The sequence below is a fragment of the Topomyia yanbarensis genome, chromosome 2 (assembly GCF_030247195.1).
Source record: "Topomyia yanbarensis strain Yona2022 chromosome 2, ASM3024719v1, whole genome shotgun sequence".
Lineage (NCBI taxonomy): Eukaryota > Metazoa > Arthropoda > Insecta > Diptera > Culicidae > Topomyia > Topomyia yanbarensis.
The window spans coordinates 301,071,175-301,093,664 of NC_080671.1; the positions used below are offsets into that span (position 1 = coordinate 301,071,175).

The 22,490-nt window shown below is 39.6% G+C and overlaps 1 protein-coding gene across 4 annotated transcripts in view; it reads left to right on the forward strand.

The window, feature by feature from the left end:
• The first annotated feature begins 1,016 nt into the window (after positions 1-1,016).
• LOC131683378 (ATP-dependent DNA helicase 2 subunit 1) overlaps positions 1,017-22,490 on the forward strand; it is a 77,257-nt gene continuing 55,783 nt past the window's right edge. The window contains exons 1-9 of one of the 4 annotated variants that reach the window (XM_058965298.1): positions 1,017-1,086; positions 1,150-1,401; positions 1,462-1,663; positions 1,723-1,952; positions 2,013-2,197; positions 3,399-3,539; positions 3,591-3,866; positions 3,941-4,035; positions 4,097-4,371. In XM_058965298.1, coding sequence (XP_058821281.1) covers positions 1,198-1,401; positions 1,462-1,663; positions 1,723-1,952; positions 2,013-2,197; positions 3,399-3,539; positions 3,591-3,866; positions 3,941-4,035; positions 4,097-4,371 — 1,608 coding nt within the window. In that variant the 5' untranslated portion in view covers positions 1,017-1,086; positions 1,150-1,197. Of the gene's footprint in view, positions 1,087-1,149; positions 1,664-1,722; positions 1,953-2,012; positions 2,198-3,398; positions 3,540-3,590; positions 3,867-3,940; positions 4,036-4,096; positions 4,372-22,490 lie in introns of those variants that run through there. The other 3 variants (XM_058965300.1, XM_058965297.1, XM_058965301.1) reach the window with 3 other exon arrangements.

Genomic DNA, 22,490 nt, shown 5'->3' on the forward strand with positions numbered 1-22,490 from the left:
CGAATCGAGTCACTCGAATCGGGATGCGGAATGCCACCCCTGGGGCGACATTATGGAACCATTTCGAATCGACTTTTTCATACAAGCTTGCATACAATTAGGCAATCCATTAGACGTTTGTTTGACAATTCAGCGGTGGGTTCTGTCAACAAGTCTACTCCTGCGAACAGAAAAACTCGTCCGACAAATAACTTTGTTAGTCCGATTCGTTTGATGTTGGATCGAGTCAACGATATTGTCGGACGTCGCACCCCTCGGAGTAACGTCAGAATAAGTAAACAAGAAATAATCAGCTGATCAGAAACGTCTCATGGATTGCCTAATAAACCTTTCGTTTCGATCGAGATGCACAATGCCACCCCTGTTGTCGTCTCTTCTCTTACACGCTCATTCATAGCAACTCAAATTTGAGTGGCTGGCCACTCTATTTCATAAAAAGTGCACGTAGTCAAAAAATGAGTTTGTCTCATTTACTCAGTTTTGAGTTTGAGATGCAAATGCCAAATTTGAGTACATTTTACTTAAAAATCAAATGTGAAAAATAATCATTTAGTATTTTTCTTATTATTACAAAGAATGATATCGATACTTCAATTATCATTTACCTGTACTTCCAGGCGCTAGCTATGTCCGGAAATATAATCCGACGACGTTTTGGACATCTCTTTCATGCCAATCGGCACTTCGTATTAATGGCTTAAACTATAAAAACAAGAAAAAGATTTAGATTTGAATAAAAACAAAACTCAGAGAAACCTACCTTTTAGTTTCCTGAATGTTCCGCTTCGACTCTACAGCTACTAGTTTCGAGGCATGATCTTTTATAATGGTTTTATTCGGCGTTAAACTCCATGCTCTTTTACTTGAGAATAACTATTTTTTTCACCCGAAGCTTTAAAAATTTAATGGTTACTCACCAGTTGAGTTAATTCTACTCAAATTGAAACTCATTTTTTGACAGACTGCCTCTATTTTTGAAATTGAGTGCTCTGAACTCAAATTTTGAGTAGTTTTGAATGAGCGTGTAGGTCATGACTGAGGCGCCAATTTTTAACAGTACAGACAGGTATAATCGTGTCGTATGCTGTGAGTATTGAGTTTATTTAATTTTGTCAGATTTTCTCAATATATTAAATCGATTGTTTATAGATACGCAAATAAAGTATATACTTTGTTTCATTTAAGTTTGAAACCAAAATGTATTGGAATCCTGATCATTCAGATGACGAGGATGCTAGCCAGGAAATATCTTTTGGTGGAAGGGAAGGCATTCTGGCACTGATCGACTGTGCCGATTATATGTTTTCTGATCGTCCTGATGGGATAAATAGTTTTAAAGAGACTATGGAATTAGTTGAAGCTATGATGAGGAATAAGATTATCAATAGTGAAAAGGATTTAGTATACCAATGTGTATTTACCGACGATTTGCTTATGTATTAATAATTGAAAATATTTTAGGTAGGTATTGTCTTTTACAATACAGAACACAGTCCGCCTCCTCCGGATGAGATTGAGCTTGAAACAGGACTTGTGGTTCCAAAGCAAACCGCTGTTTTTATGCCGCTATCAAATCCATCGGCTGAATCGATTCGAATGGTTTTGAATTTACGTGAATCGGATGACTGTTTCGATTTCGATCGCAAATTTGGTCATTCGCAAAGTAGTGCTTTGAACAATGCATTTGTGTATTATTGAAACAGCAACATTTATTTTTATTAGATACCAATCTGACAGATACGTTGTGGCTTTGCACCAGGATGTTTACTAGATGTGGTTACAAACTGGAACAATCGAGTATTGTATTATTTACAACTAACGACGAGCCACACGTCGCTGGAACTTACGAATATCAGCAGAGTTTCGTAAAAGCAAAGGACTTGCAACAACTCGATGTCAATGTAGTTCTTGTTCCATTATCCGAAGCATTTGATGGATCTAAGTTTTACCAAGTATGTACCAAAACTAGAATTACTTCCGGTTTTGCAGACGTGCATGTTTTATGTTCTTAGGAATTTCTTTGCACACTTGCTAACGAAAGTCCCAATGAGTTCAATTTTCCACAATATCAGGAGTCTCGAGAACGTTTATTGAATAGAATTTTTCGACAAGATTTTCGGAAAAAGGCTTTGTCACACCTAAAATTTCACCTTTCTGACGACGTTGCATTCGGTGTGAATGTATATTCTCTTTCGAGGTTAGTAATCTAATAAAACATTAAAATTTAAATTTGACGGCAAATATGCTGACTTTTTACACCAGTATAAAAGTAGCTCGCGTTACATGACATGACTATACCAGTGACTATATCGATGTTACTACAGTAGTGACATGACATTACACAAGCGTAGTGTAATGTGATTATCTAATGCTGTTATAATTTGAGAAGTGATTCAGGTCTATTTAACATATTTCTAGAGCTGTTTTTCATTACATCATATCTAACAGAGACGTCAAACGGAGAAAATCGCGTGCAAAAATTTCGTTGCATCTTTTAAATTTATTTAATAAAGCAGAAGGCTATTACTTCTACCATCACTTCTACATTTACTCATTGCAGGACCGTATAATCAACATATTTTTCGCGAATATTATGCGAAGATAATTGATACCAATTATTTTATTGCATTTTGCCGATCGTTTTTAGTATTATGCTCTTTTACATATGTGGTCTTGGCAACACCGTTTGTAGATGGCACATTTTAATATGACGTTTTTACAGACGGACTTATGTATAGATGTGATATATTTCATGTGCTGTATTGCAATAGAGAGTGTAGATAAGAGGTTTGGCATTTGAAAAAGATACTAACTACAGTCGACTTGGCAAAACATCACAATGTTAGCAAAACTTTGGTCCACTATATGTGACATTTTGACTTAAGATTAAATTAACATGTAAAGAGATTTTTTTTTCTCTATTATTTGTAGATGATAAAGAATCAATGCTTAGCTTTTATTTGGCATAATAAACTCAGCTTGTTTACATTTGGTCGGTGTTAAGTCAGACCGGACTAACTAACAATTTATTGATTTCGAGATAAACGAGTTTAAAGTTTGGATCGCAGCATCCTTTACATGGTAATTGTAAAATACTTTTTGCCATAATTCTTGCTTTTTGTTACATATTTCAAATCTGGCAAAAGTCAAATGTAGCTGAAGAAATTCTGTATTAAATGTTATCAGTGTCTCGTTTTTTATGTTTTGCGACTTAGTCCGGTCTGGCTTAACACCGATCATTTGTTAGATATGACGTTTTGAATAAACGGTATAGATTCGCTGTCTTATCTACATAATTTTCTTTGACATGTCTCATAATACTATTTTTAATCTCATATTCTAAAGAACCACGTTGGGATCTACTAAGACGCTTGCCAATGTTAATATATTTATTTCAGGAAAACTCGTTTCCCGAAGAAAGAGACAATCTTAAGAGATTCAAACGAAGTTGTTGTATCCAAACGGTCTCACCAGATAGTATCTACGGAAGAAAACAGTGACAATGCTTCGAACAAACCCCTGCTACCTGGCGATCAAAGGTAAACCCTTTTATATTTTTCATTAAATTTATTAAAAAACGTGCATTGCAGAAAAGTTCAGGCAATAGGGGGTGAAAAAATAAGATTCACCGTAGATGAGGTTACAAATATGAAACAAATGCTTCAGCCAGGTTTACAATTATTGGGGTTCAAACAGCTTTCAAAAATATTTTTGACAAATCACATACGAAGTTCACTGTTTCTGTATCCGGATGAAAAAAATGTTACCGGTTCCACCTTGCTTTTCCGAGCTCTTTATGAAAAGTGTCTCATTAAACAAAAAGCTGTGTATTGTATGTTAACAATGAGGCGAAAACAACCGTCAAAGTAAGTAGGATTCTAGCGCAAAATTCTTAAAAGGTTAATACGTGGTCTAGTAATCTATGCATATTCTTCCGTAGACTGGTTGCTCTGATTCCACAAGAAGCTAGCTACGATGATGATGGAGAACCTTATCGCCATAGCGGGTTTAGAATTGAGTTCATTCCATATGCTGGTAATTAATGGTCATGATGGAAAATTCAACGGAATCTATACTTATTTCTCTCGTCTTTTAGCCGATATTAGGAAGCTGGAAGCTTTCGAGCGAACGTGTCCAGAGGTTACCCAGGAACAAATTAATATCTTCAAGTCGGTCACGAAGAAGATCAAGTTTAAATACCATCCTTCACAATTTGAAAATCCGGTGTTGTCGACACTTTACAACAACATAGAAGCATTGCTGTTTAATAAGGGCGATTTGGACATCTATGATTCTACGAAACCAGACAACGACCGGATCGACGCAAAGGTTGATCCATTCGTGGGTTCAATCGTCGAAATGTTTGGAGAGGTAAGTGCTAGGACAGATATCTGCCCAATTTTTCCGACAGCTCAATATGTTTTTTCAAGCGACGACAGATTTGCAATATTTCAAAATTTCCTAGGTTTATTCCATAACTGTGGGCTTTGGGGATACAGAATAATAATAGCACGTTCCCCATATATAGTCGGTAATTTGCGGTTGGCCTTTGTCTTGTCGACAGCACAAAAACAAACAGCAGGTCAGTTAAACTCACGAAAAGCTCAAACCGCTCGCGAGAAAGTAAAGCTCTTCACCGCACTGGATGAAAAACTTCAGTATGTTAGTAAGTTTCAGTTGACAACAAACTGTTGTCGTGAGCACACGTTTTTTTGAAGACAGCTATAATAGTTTTTTCTTTAACGAATTTTGCGGACTTAGTCCAGCATATTATATCAAACTAAATTCCGTTATTCGGAACCAGCAACTGCCAGAATGGCATCATCGGTTGACAAAACGTTTGTCATCAACTTTAAAGTTGTACCGAACAAACTAAATCTTCCCGCAATCGCCGAGTTTATAACAAAAAATCTCGCTATCGAAGCGACTAAGTTACAGCACCTGCAAGTCAGCAATGGACGTGTCTTCGTGGGCACCGATTCCGCTCAAACAGCACAGGACATTGTACAAGAGCACAACATGAAACACCAGCTAGAACACGATGGAAAATCCTACAGCATTCCACTGTCAATGGAAGATGGATCTATTGAGGTTAGAGTTCATGACCTCCGCCCGAGCACAAGTAACAGACAGCTAGCATACCGGATGCGTGAGTATGGTGAAACTATCTCAATCCGCGATGAAGTCTGGAAAGATTTTTTCCCTGGTTTACCAAATGGAGTGAGAATTATGCGCATGAAACTTGTAAAACCGATACCGTCATATGTGATGATGGACACGACTATGACTCTCATAACCTACAAAGGTCAAGTCGCCACATGCAAACATTGCAATCGACGAGTTCACTATGCTCAAAAGTGCTCTGAGTATGCAAAATCTCTGAAGCCGAGCGTCAGCGGTCGGTTAACACTGGCCGAAATCGTGAAAAACGGCGACGGTCGGTCACTCTCGCAGCAGACTTTTCGTCAACCAAACACTGTTGGCTCCGCAGGCTTAAAAGAGGGCACATCTCACCACGGGTCAAATATCTCGTTGGCTGGAAGTGATATCGCTATGGTGGTCGAGCCAATTCAAAGCACACCTGAGAACAGAAATCAGCAACAAACAGAAACAACCAGTACATCCCAAACTGCAAACGATTGTCAAATCGTGAACGTTACGAGTCCATTTGCCGGCTTCACAGACGAAAGCGACGATCCGACTGCAGACAAAATCAAAACCAGCACAGTGAGTTCAAAAAGATCAGCATCGCCTCTCGAAAATGAAAGAAGAAACAACGAAAAAAGACCGTCCCGGAATGACACACGGCTAGATCCACATCACGCACGATCGTCTTCGCGCAACAAACAGTAAATAGAAAAACTACCCTGAACCAGCCTCATCTCAGCAACAACAAACAAATTAATGTGCCAACTGCATCTTCCTCGCTTGTGCATCTGCTGCTGTACCCGGTCCTCGCCGATTTCATCAAAACAACAAGAAAAAAAGTGCAAACTTATTACCTGCTCCCGCCACCGATGAACCGTTGTCAACTGCCTCGCAAATTTCGATCATTATCAGCTGCTGTCGACGTTGTTGTATCCTGCATCTCCTCACTCTGCCGGCGCAGCAGAAAAGTCATCACAGTGCAATCCTCTGACCTGCCCCGTCGGTTCAACAATGAAATGCCCCTGCACACATTCACAGTTCGTGATGAAAAATCGACCTGCTATGCGTCTCAACACCGAAATAACAAATTGTATCTGGAAGCAGAAATTTTGGCTGTCCTGGTAAGCATCTTGGGCAGTATATGTCCCGCCGAAGCAACAAATGATACTACCACCCTCAGCAAGTCTCCACCGTTCCCAGCTTCCCCCGCTGCCGCCAAGCCCTGCTGCTATTCGTCGTGTCGGCGAAACAGAAACAAATACAGAATACAGTGTTACTTCACTGCACCCATCAGCTATCCATCTCGATTGTGTAACAATAAAATGATTACGCAAGCGCTCGTCGTCAGGCAAAATTCGATTAGCTTCGCCGTCTGCAGCAGCAACATACTGGATGTGAAAGCAGCATCCTTCGATTCCCTGTTTCCATCTCTCCATACTCACCGCGCCACCGAAACGCCACCCAGCGACTATCTGTCCAGTCGGGGAAAACGTACGCAAGCCTCCGCCGGCTGTGATGGCACCCTGCATAAAACGAAAATGTCAGCCGCGTCGCCAGTTTCCACGGTAAGCATTTTGGACAGTATATGTCCCGTCGAAGCAACACAAGATACTACCACCCTTAGCAAGTTTCCACCGTTCTCAGCTTTACCCGCTGCAGCTAAACCCTGCTGCCATTCGTCGTGTCGGCGAAAAAAAATGCAGTCTGCAGCGTTTCGTTACTGCAGTTACACTCAACAATTATCAAATATCCGGCGTCGGACAAATTCTGACTAGCTCTTCGTCTCAACACCGCATCAACAAGACGGATGTGCAAGTAGCGACTTTCGCTTCCCTCCTTCTACCTCTCCCAGCTCACGGCGTATCCGAAACGGCACCCATCAGCTACCCGTCCTGCCGGGGTAACCGTACATTGTATCTGCAAACGGCCGCCAGCTGTCAGGAAACTCTACAAAAAACGAATATGCCAGCCGCGTTTCCAGCTTCCTCGGTAAGCATTCTGGACAGTATATGTCCCGCCGAAGCAACATATGATGCTGCCATCCTCAGCATGATTTTAACTTTCCCAGCCGCCTGCTCAAGCTGCTCCGCTGGTTCTCGTGTCGCAGCTATGGTGACAACGCTCAGCTGGTGGCGCAAACATGTCAACGAGCCGTCTTCTCAACGATCAAATGGCTGACATGAGGAGCTACAAGATTGCTACAATCAACATGAACGCAGTGACAAATGGGACAAAGCTCGACGCCCTGAATTCATTCATCCGATCCGCTGAACTGAATCATTTTCCTGCAGGAAGTGGCAACGATACATCTCAACATACCAGGCTTCATCATTGAGTACAATATAGGCTAGCACAAAAGAGGAACAGCGATTGCAGCACGAAGTTTTCTCACCTTCACCCATGTAGACAGAAGCATGGATTCAAGGTTAATCAGTGCACGGATCAATGGCGTAACTTTCATTAATGTGTACGCAGCATCGGTAACTCAAAATCGCAACGCAAGGGAAAATGTCTACAACACAGTTTTACCATACTACTTCTATAATGCTACGAACACTGTCATCATTGGTGGTGATTTCAATTCCGTAGTAAACCAAAAAGATGCTACTGGTTCAAACGCGCATAGTCCAATGCTAAAACGATTCATGACTGCCTCAGGTGTAGACGACAGCTGGGAGCTTTTAAACCGCCAGCATGTTGAATTCTCCTTTATCAGATCGGACTCTGCCTCTAGGATAGATAGGATTCTTGTCACACCGAATATGCGAGAATGGATTCGAACCGCAAATTTTGCTGCAACGGCTTTTTCAGACCACAAAGCATACATAATTCGCACTGTTCTTCCAACACTTGGAAATCCACCTGGTCGGGGAAGATGGCGTATGCATCCAAGCCTGGTTGATGATCCAGCGGTCATTGAGGAACGGCACGTGAAATGGGGATACTGGACAAGACATCGACGAAATTATCGTACTTGGGTAGACTGGTGGATTCAATTCGTGAAACCTAAACTGATCTCCTTCCTAAAATGGAAATCGTCCATTCAAAGGCGCTCATTCCATGATACAATGGAATTGTACTACGCCATACTTCGCTCAGCATATGATCGGTATTATGGCGATCCCCGTCAACTAGAAACAATCAATCACATTAAAGGACGGATGCTCTCTTTACAGCGTAGCTATGCACATCGCACGCGGTGCTGGAACGAAATATACATAGCAGGAGAAAACACATCAATTTTTCACATAGCAAACCAGAAGAGCCGACGAACCGAAACCTCGATTAATATACTGCAGAATGGAGATGATACAATACGAGAGCCAAATGCGATACACCAGAGTGTGCAAGAATACTTTGTTAGCTTATACCCTTCCACGCACCCGGTCGAGAACGACGACTTCAACCCAACACAGCGCATCCCGAGTGAAAATGAGGACAATCAGCGAGTAATGGATGAAATTTCTTCAGGCGAAATTCTACAAGCAATCAAATCGAGCAGCTCACGGAAATCACCCGGCAACGACGGCTTGCCAAAAGAGTTCTACCTAAAGGCATGGCAAGTGATTGAGAGAGAGTTTACTTTTGTCATCAACGAAGCAATGTCCTCTAATGCTCCTAAAGAATTCTTTGATGGAGTACTAGTGCTTGTTAGGAAAAAGAAGGGCGATCAAAGCTTTCAGACCGATTTCACTCCTGAATGTGGACTACAAAATATTCGCTAGAATAATTAAAAACAGAATTAATCCCTTGCTCCCATTGGTGCTATCAAAACATCAAAAATGGTCCAATGGGAAGCGTAACATATTTGAAGCCACTGCTCGGATACTTGACCGCTGTTGTGAACTGAAAGCGAGACGTGGGAATGCACTGCTGGTTGCTTTTGATTTCGACCATGCTTTTGATAGGGTAGAGTACAACTTCCTGGCAAGCACCATGGCAAAAATGAATTTCAATCCTGATCTGGTTAACCTTCTAATGTACTGTACAAACAATAGTTTTTCAAGGGCGCTTATCAATGGCAAACTGGGAAATGAAATAAAAATAGAGAGATCGGTACGACAAGGGGATCCACTATCAATGCTTTTGTTTGTAATCTATTTGCAACCACTGCTTGATACACTGCACAGAGAATTTCCACATGCTGTTTTGAACGCCTACGCTGATGATATTTCTATGTTTCTCGGCAGTGACTATCAGGTGCGAGCTGTTCTAAACACCTTTGAAGCATTCGGATTTGTTTCTGGGGCAAGAATAAACACCCAGAAAACTAAAGCCATAAGGATCGGTCTGATAAACTTGACACCACAAAATGAGTGGTTGCAGATACAAAACACAGTGAAAATCCTCGGAATACATTTTGCTGAAGACTTCTCCGACACAGTTGACCGCAATTGGGCTGCGGTTTTACGAGGGTTCCAAACGTGTATGTGGATGAACAACGTCCGAAATCTGAATCTCGTACAAAAAGTCATTTTGATAAATACTTACATAACATCGAAGCTATGGTACACAGTATCTGTAATTCCACTTCCAAACAAGCATAGTGGAAAGTTTATCTCGAGAATTGGATCATTTCTATGGTATGGGAAAAGATGGACCAGGATAGCTTTCGAAACGCTGATACTTCCTAAAGACAGAGGAGGGTTAAATCTACATTCACCACCGATCAAAGCCAAGGCTCTGTTGACAACTCGAATGATACAAATCGCTTCAGATCTCCCTTTTCTTTGGAGTTTCTTAGAACACAACGCCAATTCCCCAAATCTACTGACCATACCCCGGAAATACGAACACATTCGAACAGTGGTGCAAGAATCTGCTTTTCTAACTGATGAAATCGCAAGAACGCCTAGCTCCAGTATAATATACTGCAGCTTCCTAAAACAACTAAAGGAACCGAAAATAGTGAGGGAGAATCCACTACGCGACTGGAAGAAAGTATTTAGACACATCCACTCCAAGCTGCTAAAATCGGATCAACGATCTGCGTGGTATTCAGTTGTTCATCGCAAGATAATTACCAACGAGCTACTCTACAAAATGAATAGACGAGCCGACGCCGACTGCAGTATTTGTCCTGATCAAACAGATAGCATCGAGCATCACCTTCTTCAATGTAGCGAAAACAAAACTATCTGGGTATACCAACGGAACGTCTTCGTAGCGATTGATCGACGGCCAATACAACTACAACCTGAGGATTGGATCTACCCAGTTCTCCAACACCAATCCAGACGGACACGCCAGCTGATACTGAAGGAATTCTCCCAGAAGTTATGTTACATGACCAGTACACCAACGAACCAAAAAACTGTAAATGGATATAAATTTTATTTACAATGTAACTAAATAAGTAATAATAAGAGACTGGACAATAAATTTTTACAAAAAAAAGTCACCCAAACATAGTACACTGGGCTTCGATGGTGAGTGTTGAGCTACACTGTCATAACGTGAAATATTTGATGAAGCAAAATTTGATCAAATAAACATGTTTAACAAACAAATTTGACAAGGCCAGTACACGAGATCAACTGTTTAACAAAATTTTTTCATCAAATATTTGCATTGATGTGTTACCGGACGTTACGCTTAATATTGTTTGACAAACATAATAAAACAAGTTTGATGAATCAGTACACCAAACGTTGTTACGTTGTTTACTTCTCGGGTAGGTTTTCAAAAGGCCGTAAGCGACAAAAGTAAACAAAATGAGTTATCTACCCTATACCACTCTTTTCGAACCTTACTATCGTATCACGCGAATAGGATTCTCCAAAAACGGCAGGCTACAACATTATTAATTAAATTAAAAAAACGTCGTACACGTTTTACTAACCATATTTTTTCAAACGACGAATACGTCCTTTTGATTTCCCACGGTCGTATAAACACAAATATTAGAACCGCTTCGATGTTGAGATACGCGCGTAACAAAATGTCGTAAGCGACATTTTTATTATTATTTTTACAACTGTACATACACTTATGTAAAAGGGACCTATGTCCGATTTTTTAAATGAATATGTCATTTTACCTACGTCCTTGAAAAATCAATTATTCTCGTAATTGTTTTTCGAATAAAACATCTCATGCTTTTGCAGAGAAATAATTACCATTCCTTCCCAACCGAAAATTATAGTGTACTGGAACGATAAACAATATTATACCCCGACACCACTCACGGAGCGAAAAAAATAGTAACCTACCTGTTGTACATTGCAATACGCTGATTACCTACCAATAAAGTAATCACAAAGCTGCACAAAACTAATAAGAATTCAAAAAAAAGCAATTTTTAATTTTCAAATGCTACGTCGTATCGGCAAAAAAATGAAAGTAAAAAAACCGGCCCATACGACGTTTGCCTTATGTTTACATTGCGCGTAAAGACGTAAAGACGAATCCCTCTGGATTCCCTCGGGATTCGAACCCAGGTGCGCTGCGTACAAGGCAATCGATTTACCAATTACGCTACGCCCACCCCCAAATAAACAACTTTCGTTAGATACAATAGTGCTTCCCCACTAAAATCTTTAAATATAGTATACTTTGTAAACTGATTTAAAGTGGGATCGTACTAATACATGGTGTAAAGCATGCCTCACAAACAGTATAGTTTTTCGGGACACTCTTAAGGGGCCCATATTATTGGCTCGAATCATTTACATTTTGCTAGCGCTGCCAATTTTATTTTGTTTCCACCACCCAATGTGGCTACGTCACATCGCTTTTGCGCGTGCTGTCCGACTTCGTTACCGCTCAGTCGAACTAAAACTAGGGATAGCCCCTATGTTTGAGTAAGTCGGGCAAACAAGTGGATCACAGGTTCGCTTTCTTCCGACGGCGGGTCGATGACCACCTCGTCCGGCGGCTTTGCGCCGCTTCGGTTCCTAGTCCTCAGTTATGCGTCTAAGCCGCATCGACATGGTACCCCTTAAACAGAGTTTCCTGAAGGGTATCGGATGGTTACCGGAAAGCAGTAAAGTTGTAAAGAAGCCGGAATTCTAGCTGGTTCTAATTCGTTTTCCGACACCAGTAACACAACCGATTCTAACTAGAATCGGTTGTGTCACTGGAACCGGAATATGAATTCGAACCAGCTAGCCATTCCGGCTGTGTTTAACTAGGAAGTTTCCTAAAATTTTATCTGGCAAATAAAAATTTTTGGCAACGCTCCAGCACGTTGAATTCAAAGGATTTCACCGCGCCAGTTTGACGATATGAAATGAACTTTGTTTACTTTCGACAAGTTTTGATTCGAACCAACAACATCCAGCCCTCTTAAGAATGTATTCTGCAATATGGTACACTAGATTACGCTATGAGTTATCGAACAGGCTATCGTCAAAAATCTTCAGAATACTCGGAATACTCCAACTCCACAAGATCCACGTGAAAAAAGGAAGACATTTTAGACCAAGACTAAAGTGACCAGATGTTTTCAAGACGAATGCGGGATGTTTTCAAGACTCTTTTCGTAAGGATTCATGACCTGGGTCATATTAGAAGTCGAAAAGGGCACTGTGACAATCAGGATAAATTGGCTCATTTTGCACATTGCCCACGTAATTGGAAAATTTGGCAGCACGATTAAAAACTTTCATGAGTTTTTTGAACAATATGAATGTACAATATGGGTATCCCGAGCAAATACTCATGGGTTCAAATACCACATAGCCCCTTTTTTTTTGTAAAAATTTTATTGTCCAGTTGGTTATAATTTCTTATTTAGTTACAATTTAAATAAAATTTGTATCCCTCTACAGTACGCTCATCTGGTGGTACACTTGTCATGTAGCATAACATCTGGCTGAAGTTCTTCAATATGCGTTGACGTGTACGTCTTGATTGGTGTTTTAGAACCGGGTAGATCCAATCCTCTGGCTGTAGTTCGCTCAGCCTTCGATCCATCGCTAGGAAGGTGTTCCGTTGGTATATCCAAATAGCTTTGTTCACACTACATTGAAGCAGATGGTGCTCGATGGTATCGGTTTGATCAGAACAATTACTGCAGTCGGAGTCGGTTCTTCTGTTTATTTTATGTAGTAGCTCATTGGTGATTAGCTTGCGATGTATAACTGAGAACCACGTAGATCGTTGACTCGAATTCAGCAATTTGGAATGGATGTTTTTGTAGATGATTTTCCAGTCGCGTAGTGGATTCTCTCTCACTATTTTAGGCTCCTTTAGTTGTTTTATGAAGTAGGAATATATTACGCTGGAACAAGGTGCTCTTGCGATTTCTTCGGTTAGAAATGCGGATTCTTTCACTACTGTACGAATGTGCTCGTATTTTCGGGGAACACTTGACAGATTGGGTGGATTCGCGTTGTGCTCAAGAAAGCTCCAGAGAAAAGGTAAGTCCGAAGCCATTTGCATCATGCGGTTCGTTAGCAAAGCCTTGGCTTTGATGGGTGGTGAATGCAAGTTTAAACCACCTCTGTTCGTAGGAAGTATCAAAGTTTCGAATGCAATCCGTGTCCATCTTTTCCCATACCACAGAAATGAGCCGATTCGTGAAATAAACTTTCCACTGTGTTTGTTGGGGAGGGGGATTACTGATGCTGTGTACCATATTTTCGACGTTATGTATGTATTAATCAAGAGAACTTTCTGTACGAGATTCAAATTTCTTATGTTGTTCATCCACATACACGTTTGAAATCCTCGTAAAACCGCAACCCAATTTTGATCAACCATTTCGGAAAAATTTTCCGCAAAGTGTATTCCGAGGATTTTCACTGTATTCACTATCTGCAGCCACTCATTTTCTGGTGTCAAGTTGATTAAACCAATTTTTATGGCGTTGGTTTTCTGGGTGTTTAGTCTTGCCCCCGAGACAACTGCAAATGCTTCAAAAATGTTTATAACAGTTCGTAACTGGACGTCACTGTCGATAAACATCGATATATCATCAGCGTAGGCATTCAAGACAGTATTTGGACATTCTCTTTGCAATTTATCAAGCAGTGGTTGCAGATAGAGTACAAACAAAAGCATTGATAATGGATCCCCTTGTCGTACCGATCTTTCTATTTTTATTTCGTTTCCCAGTTTGCCATTAATTAGCACCCTTGAGAAGCTATTGTTCGTACAGTAAATTAGCAGGTTGATCAACTCGGGATTAAAATTCATTTTGCTCATCGTACTTGTCAGGAAGCTGTACTCTACCCTATCAAAGGCATGGTCGAAGTCAAAAGCAACCAGTAGTCCGTTTCTATGGTTCGCTTTTAGCTCACAAATGCGGTCAAGTATTCGAGCAGTGGCTTCGAATATGTTACGCTTTCCATTGGAGCATTTTTGATGTTTGGATAGCACGAATGGAAGCAAGGGGGCAACTCTACTTTTTATTATTCTAGCGAATATTTTGTAATCAACATTCAGGAGCGAGATCGGTCTGAATGCCTTAACGCTATTATCACCGTTCTTCTTTCTTACAAGTACGAGCACGCCGTCAAAAAATTTTTTGGGAGCATTAGAGGTCATTGCTTCATTTATGACAAAAGTAAACTCTCTCTCGATTACTTGCCATGCCTTTAGATAAAACTCCTTTGGTAAACCATCATTGCCGGGAGATTTTCGTGAACTGCTCAATTTAATTGCTTCTAGAACCTCATCGGAAGATATTTCGTTCATTAGTCGTTGATTGGCCTCATTTTCGCGCGGGATGCAATGTGCTGGATTGAAGTCGTTGCTCTCGACCGGATGAGTGGAAGAGTACAATCTAACAAAATATTCTTGTACACTCTGCTGTATCGCATTTGGCTCTCGTATTGTGTCAACTCCGTCCTGCAGTATATTTATTGAGGTTTCGGTCCGGCGGCTTTTCTGGTTCGCTATATGAAAAATTGATGTGTTTTCCCCTGCTATATAGATTTCGTTCCAGCACCGTGTGCGATGTGCATAGCTGCGTTGGAGAGAGAGCATCCTTCCTTTAATGTGATTTATTGTTTGCAGCTGGTGAGGATCGCCATAATAACGATCATAGGCTGAACAAAGCATGGCATAGTACAGTTCTATTGTATCATGGAATGAGCGCCGTTGAATGGACGATTTCCATTTAAGGAAGGCGATCAGTTTTGGCTTCACGAATTGAATCCACCAGTCAATCCACGTACGAAAGTTCCGTCGATGCCTTGTCCAGTACCTCCATTTCACGTGTAGTTCCTCAATGACCGCTGGATCATCAACCAAGCTCGGATGCATACGCCATATTCCACGACCAGGTGGATTTCCAAGTGCTGGAAGAACAGTGCGGATTATGTATGCTTTGTGATCAGAGAAGGCTGTAGCAACAAAATTTGCAGTTCGGATCCAGCCTCGCATATTCGGCGTGACGAGAATTCTATCTATCCTAGAGGCAGAATCGGACCTAATAAAAGAAAATTCGACGTGTTGGCGGTTTAGAACCTCCCAGCTATCGTCTACACCTGAAGCGGTCATGAATCGTTTGAGCATTGGGCTGTGTGCGTTTGAACCAGTAGCATCTTTTTGGTTTACAACTGAATTGAAGTCACCACCAATGATAACTCGGTTCGTGGAGTTGTAGAAGTAGTATGGTAGCACGTTGTTGTAGAAGTTTTCCCGCGCGTTTCGATTTTGCGTTCCCGATGGTGCGTAAACGTTGATTAGTGTGACGTCATTGATCCGTGCGCAGATTAATCTCGAGTCTATGCTTCTATCAACATGCGTAAGGGATAGAAAGCTTCGTGCTGCAATCGCTGTTCCTCTTTTATGCTCATCTACATTGTACTCAATGATGAAGCCTGGTATGTTGAGATTTGTTGTTGCCACTTCCTGCAGGAGGATAACATCTAGCTCGGCGGTCCGGATAAAGGTATTCAGGGCATCGAGTTTTGTCCCGTTTGTCACTGCGTTCATGTTGATTGTAGCAATCTTGTAGCTCCTCATATCAGCCATCTCGATCGTGGGAAAACTGTTCGTTGACATGTTGACACCGCCAGCTGAATGTTGTCACGGCAGTGGCAGGAGCAGGGAGACCAACATAACTGCTTGTGTAGACGGGAGTAGCAACAATAGCTGAGAAAAGTGGAATCTTGCTGAGGATGGCAGTATCATATTTTGCTTCGGCGGGACATATACTGTCCAAAATGCTTACCGAGGAGGCTGTAACCGCTGCTAGCAGATTCATTCCACCACAGCCGGGGAGCGCTGGCATCTTACTGTTACACCGACAGAACGACCTGAAGGTTGCTAAGGTTGCAACTGTATATAGTTTTTGGCATTTTTTGTTGATTTGCAGTCGGCACGAGTAGTTCCTTGGCGCAGTGGAGGCGACGTGTGGTTTTTCCATATAACAACGCCCCACCCTAATATACAGTTTGTTGCTACGGTGTTGAAGCGAGTAGCTGGTCAAAATTTCACGGACGGTGAACAGTTCAATGATGTTATTATTGCACCAACGACTCGTGTAGTAGATGAATGCAACTGCATGAAGGAAACGTTGCATTTTGGGTTTGTTTTTATTTCGCCTATGAGACGAGTAGCACCAGGTCGCAGCGACAGCGGAAAAGACTGGAAGCATTGGAAACTTGATGAGGATGGCAGTATCGAACAATACTTCGGCGGGACATATACTGCCCAGAATGCTTACCAGGGCAGCCAAAAAAGTTGCTTGCAGATTCAGTTTGTTGTGGCGGTGGCGAAACAGGTAGCAGTTCACTTTATTATCTCGGATGGTGAGTGTTTTGTTACGCCGACAGGATAGGTTGGTTGGTATAGCAGCTTTATCAGAAGATTGTGTTGTGATGTTTTTCTTTCGCTGACGTGGTGAGTGGTGGCGGGACGTAGTAACAGCGACGGCAGCTGAAGATAGTCGAAATTCGCTGAAGACGGCAGTATCATATTTCACTTCGGCGGGACATATACTGTCCGTAAAACTTACCGAGAAAAATGTTATGTTGTGTTGACACTCTCGGTTGTTGATGGCTATAGACGAACAATTCAATGTAACAGTAGCGGGAGTGCTTGACGGTGGCATATTGTTAGTTGAATGATGTATTTGGTTGCAGCCGAGTGCTGCGGCAGCGACGCAAAATAAGAAGCTAGTATATATATTTTTGATCTGACTAGACTGGTTCAGGCAGGATGGCCTTTTCATTGCTTGTTTCGTGAAATTGAACGTGTGTGATGTGAATGTTGCTCTTGCCTTGTGTCAGTCCGAGACACTCTTTTTTCGTTATTTTTTCTGTCATTTTCAAGAGGTGATGCTGGTCTTTTTGTGTTTACTGTGATGGTCCTGGTTTTGTCCATGATGGAATCATCATCTTCTGCGAAGCCAGCAAATGGGCTAGTAAGGCTAACGGTGTTAACATCGGTTGTAGCTTGGGAGGTGCTGATTGTCATTGTTTGTTGCTGGCATCTTCTCTCGGATGTGTTTTGGGATGACTACCACCATTGTAGAATCACTTCCAGCAAGCGATGTATTTGATCCGTGGTGTTGTGCACCCTTTTTTAATTCTGAGGAGCTAGCGTTTTTAGGCTGGCGAAAGATCTGCTGTGAAGTTGGTCTATTATCACCATTTTTCACTATTTCGGCAAGGGTTAGGCGACCGCTAACGCTCGGTTTCAGTGATTTTGCATACTCAGAGCACTTTTGAGCATAGTGAACTCGTTTGTTGCAATGTTTGCATGTGGCGACTTGACCTTTGTAGGTGACGAGAGTCATAGTCGTGTCCACCATCACATACGACGGTATCGGTTTTATGAGTTTCATGCGCATTATTCTCACTCCATTAGGAACTCCAGGAAAAAAGTCTTTCCAGACTTCATCACGGATTGAGATGGTTTCCCCATACTCACGCATCCTGTATGCTAGTTGTCTATTACTTGTGCTCGGGCGGAGATCATGAACTCTAACCTCAACAGACCCATCTTCCATTGACAGTGGGATGCTGTAGGATTTTCCGTCGTGTTCAAGCTGGTGTTTCATGTTGTGTTCTTGTACTATATCCTGGGCTGTTTGGGTCGAGTCGGTGCCCACGAAGACACGTCCATTGCTGACTTGCAGGTGCTGTAGCTGGGTCGCTTCGATAGCGAGATTTTTCGTAATGAATTCTGCTATTGCGGGAAAGTTTAGTTTTGTCGGTAAAACTCTGAAGTTAATGACAAATGTTTTGTCAACCGATGATGCCATTTTGGCAGTTGCTGGTTCCGTCTATCGGAATATCACTTGTATGTCGGACTAGGTCCGGGAATTTCGTAAAAAAAAACAATCCAGATATTGTTGTGAAAACACGTGTGCTCACAACAACAGTTTCCTGTCAACTGTCCCTTGAAAAGACCTTAATCATGGTCTGTGACAAAATTCACAACCACCAAGACACCATAAAATGGTCTCAATAACCCATAAATACACCAACATATGGTATTTTATATAGGATCTACCGGCCCATGGTGATGGTGTTTTCATGGTTTGAACCCATTTCAAACACCCATGACCATAGGAGTATTATGGGCTTTTCGTTTGCTCGGGATTTTGGAACAAAAATCATCATTTTGACAAATGCGGGACACTTTCCCGAACGTTTTACCATGCGGGTCAAGACTTCGAAATCCGGGACTGTCCCGCCTAATCCGGGACGTCTGGTCACTTTAACCAAGACTATATTTGGTACCACCTGGTTTAATTTTTCTTTCATCTGTCCATTATACTATATACTGATCTGATTTGTTTGATTTGCGGATGACTTAGGTTAAGTTCATTAACCATTTTATATCGTCCAACTTATAAGATGATGAAGGAATTTCAGATATGAACTATGATAAAGAAACCAACTTCAAATTATCTTTATATTGAAGAGCAGTTGGACGGGTTGTACGTCATTCCCCGGAATACCACTTCCCGGAAAACTATTTCCCGGAATGTACCATATTCCGGAATATAGTTTCCCGGAATGTACCGTTTCCCGGAATGTATCATTTCCCGGAAAACTATGTCCCGGAATGTATCATTTCCCGGGAAAACCATTTCGCGGAATGGGGGAAGCCCATTTGGCATAAAGTCATTTAGCATAACGTCGTTTGGCATAAAGTCATTTGGCATAAAGCCACTTGGCATAATCATAGCGCGATTCAAGTGGTCATTTGGCATAAAGCCATTTGGCATAAAGGTCATTTAGCATAATCGATTAAAACAAAATTGAAGATAGATTGCCATTTGGCATAAGGACGATTTCGCATAATGCCCATTTGGCATAATGGCCATTTGGCATAAAGCCATTTGGCATAATAGACATTAAACCTAATTTCTCAGGTCTATTTGATTAACATGTAACCGAAATAATAGGATACAAAATTGGTAATTTTCTGGTATGCAGTTATTACCATTGCACGATATGGACTACAGTCGTGATTCACTGGTTGGTAAATTTTTGACTGGACCACTTTTTATTTGGAGTTCCGATAGTTGGATCTGAATGTCAAAATCTCATGTCAAATTCATTTTGCCAATCAAACTGACAATAATTAAAGATTTGACCAGATGCATTTTCGGTCCAACTAGCGAATCAAATTCATTAGTTGGACGACTGTCCACAAATTGCCTGAATTTTCCGGAAATACAATAAAACTACAGTCAACACTGAATTTGTCCTAAAAGACCTGCTAGGCAGCCAACTGCGCTTTAGCTTTCCACTTTCTATTGAACATGAAAATTTGCTTGAATTTTATTCATTTTAAATGCAACTATGAATTTCTAAGAGTTTACATTATTCTGACTATTGTCAATTCTTCGAATGTTTTTGATTTCGATAATAACTTAAAGCGTCTGAGATTTTGCCTTCTTTTACATATATGTAGTAAATTGCTTTTAACTTTTAATTTTTTTGCTTTGAGCTTTTTTCTTCTTGTGAATATGAACTAGTCGAGATTTTTCCCTCTTTTCAATTTAGTCAGCAAACAAAAGTAAACGTCAGAAGAACAAACCTTCGGAAAGCAAGATACTATATATCTCGAATTAGATTTTATATTGTATGAAAAGTAGTTAGGTTAAAAAATTGTAGCAATCCAAATTGAAAATTGAATGGTTAATACAATGGTTCTTCTTCGCTCGTTCCCTCTAATTGATTTGAGATGAGATCTGTAGTTTTAAAATAGCCTATCATTAGCAGATTACAATTACAGATTTTTTGTTGCATGACATTTCACAAATTTTTTAACTTTCATGCAAGATGACCAACATAGTTCTAAATGCAAATATTCTCAATGCACAAATTCCATACTTACTTTAGTTTTCTATGTAATCAATCTGACACAAAAATATTCTTCGTCTCACTGAAGTTTATTCCTTCTTTCAAACATGAGCAGTTCTTGGAATCGTACTTATTTCAGTGAATCAAAACGCCATAAACATTTGAACGGGTATTTTCATACTTTATGCCACATGGCTCTTATGCCAAACGGCCGTTATGCCAAACGACTTTTATGCCAAAAGACCATTATGCCAAACGACCTATCATTTTTTTCTTATGCCAAACGGGCATTATGCCAAACGACTTTATGCCAAATGACTTTATGCCAAAAAGGTTAGCCCCTCGCGGAATACCATTTCCCGGAAAATAAAAAAAACTTGTACCTCACCGACCAAACTTATTTTTGGAAGACCTGCTATGCAGCTAATTGTGTTCTAGGAGATTTTACCTACTTTAGAACATGAAAAGTTGTTTGAAAATATTTTCAATTTTTTTTTATCTTGAGTGGTTATTGTGGTAAAAAAACAAGAGTGACAAGATTGCAAAACTGTAATTTCAAAGATTTAATCTTTTCGATTCCGAGATGTTAGGAAAATTTATTTAAATTGATCATTATATGAACTGCTTACGAACGACTTTTGGTTTTGAACCAAAAAGAAACTTGGGAGGATTTAAAAAAAACGAGTGGGGAATAAAAAGCACCCAAATGGGTGGGATATCAATGAATTAAATAAGTACCAAAATAGAAACAAATGCTTTCCAATATTCCCACTGCAGGTAGTGAAGGGGTGAATAAATTTCATAAATTCATGACCGTCTAATCCCTGACTAACAGGCCCTATATTTTGCCTCATATTTGTTGCAAATTTTGCGGATTCAGTTAAAATGGTATATTTTCAATTATTTTACTATTTTGAATCAATTTCTTCGCGTGGTAATCTTCGGTGAAAAACATAATACACCACTGTAGAATTTTTAAGATTTGGAAATTTTGTTATTGAAATAAAATGATATAACAGAAAATGGAAGGCGAACAGAATACCTAATTGTATATATGTATTATTAATTCTGTCCTATCGTTTTTAGGTAAACTCCAAGCGTACTAAAAACTTCAAACGCGTTTTTTTCAAATCCACTTCAAACCACGAGCTTTGAAATATTCACAGCATATTCTAAATTATTTTTTCCAGCGACGTACGAAGGATTTTAGTTAATAAATGGTGTCTGTATCGATTTTCTTGGCCATTTTCAGCAAATTTATTAATCTTAAATTTGCTGAAAATGGCCAAGAAAATTGATACAGACACCATTTATTAACTAAAATCCTTCGTACGTCGCTGGAAAAAATAATTTAGAAATAAGAAACGAAAGCAATGAAATTGAAAGACGGATAGATATTCTATAAATGATGGGGTGCTGATTTTAATATTTCCCTCCCCTAGGTTATATGTATATGTATATGTATATGTATATGTATATGTATATGTATATGTATATGTATATGTATATGTATATGTATATGTATGTGTATGTGTATGTGTATGTGTATGTGTATGTGTATATGTATATGTATATGTATGTGTATGTGCATGTGTATGTGTATATGTACGTGCATGTGTATGTGTATGTGTACGTGCATGTGTATGTGTATGTGTATGTGTATGTGTATGTGTATGTGTATGTGTATGTGTATGTGTATGTGTATGTGTATGTGTATGTGTATATGTATGTGTATGTGTATATGTATGTGTATGTGTATATGTATATGTATATATATATATATATATATATATATATATATATATATATATATATATATATATATATAAATATATATATATATATATATATATAATATATATATATATATATATATATATATATATATATATATATATATATATATATATATATATATATATATATAATATATATATATATATATATATATATATATATATATATATATATATATATATATATATATATATATATATATATATAATATATATATATATATATATATATATATATATATATATATATATATATATATATATATATATATATATATATATATAATATATATATATATATATATATATATATATATATATATATATA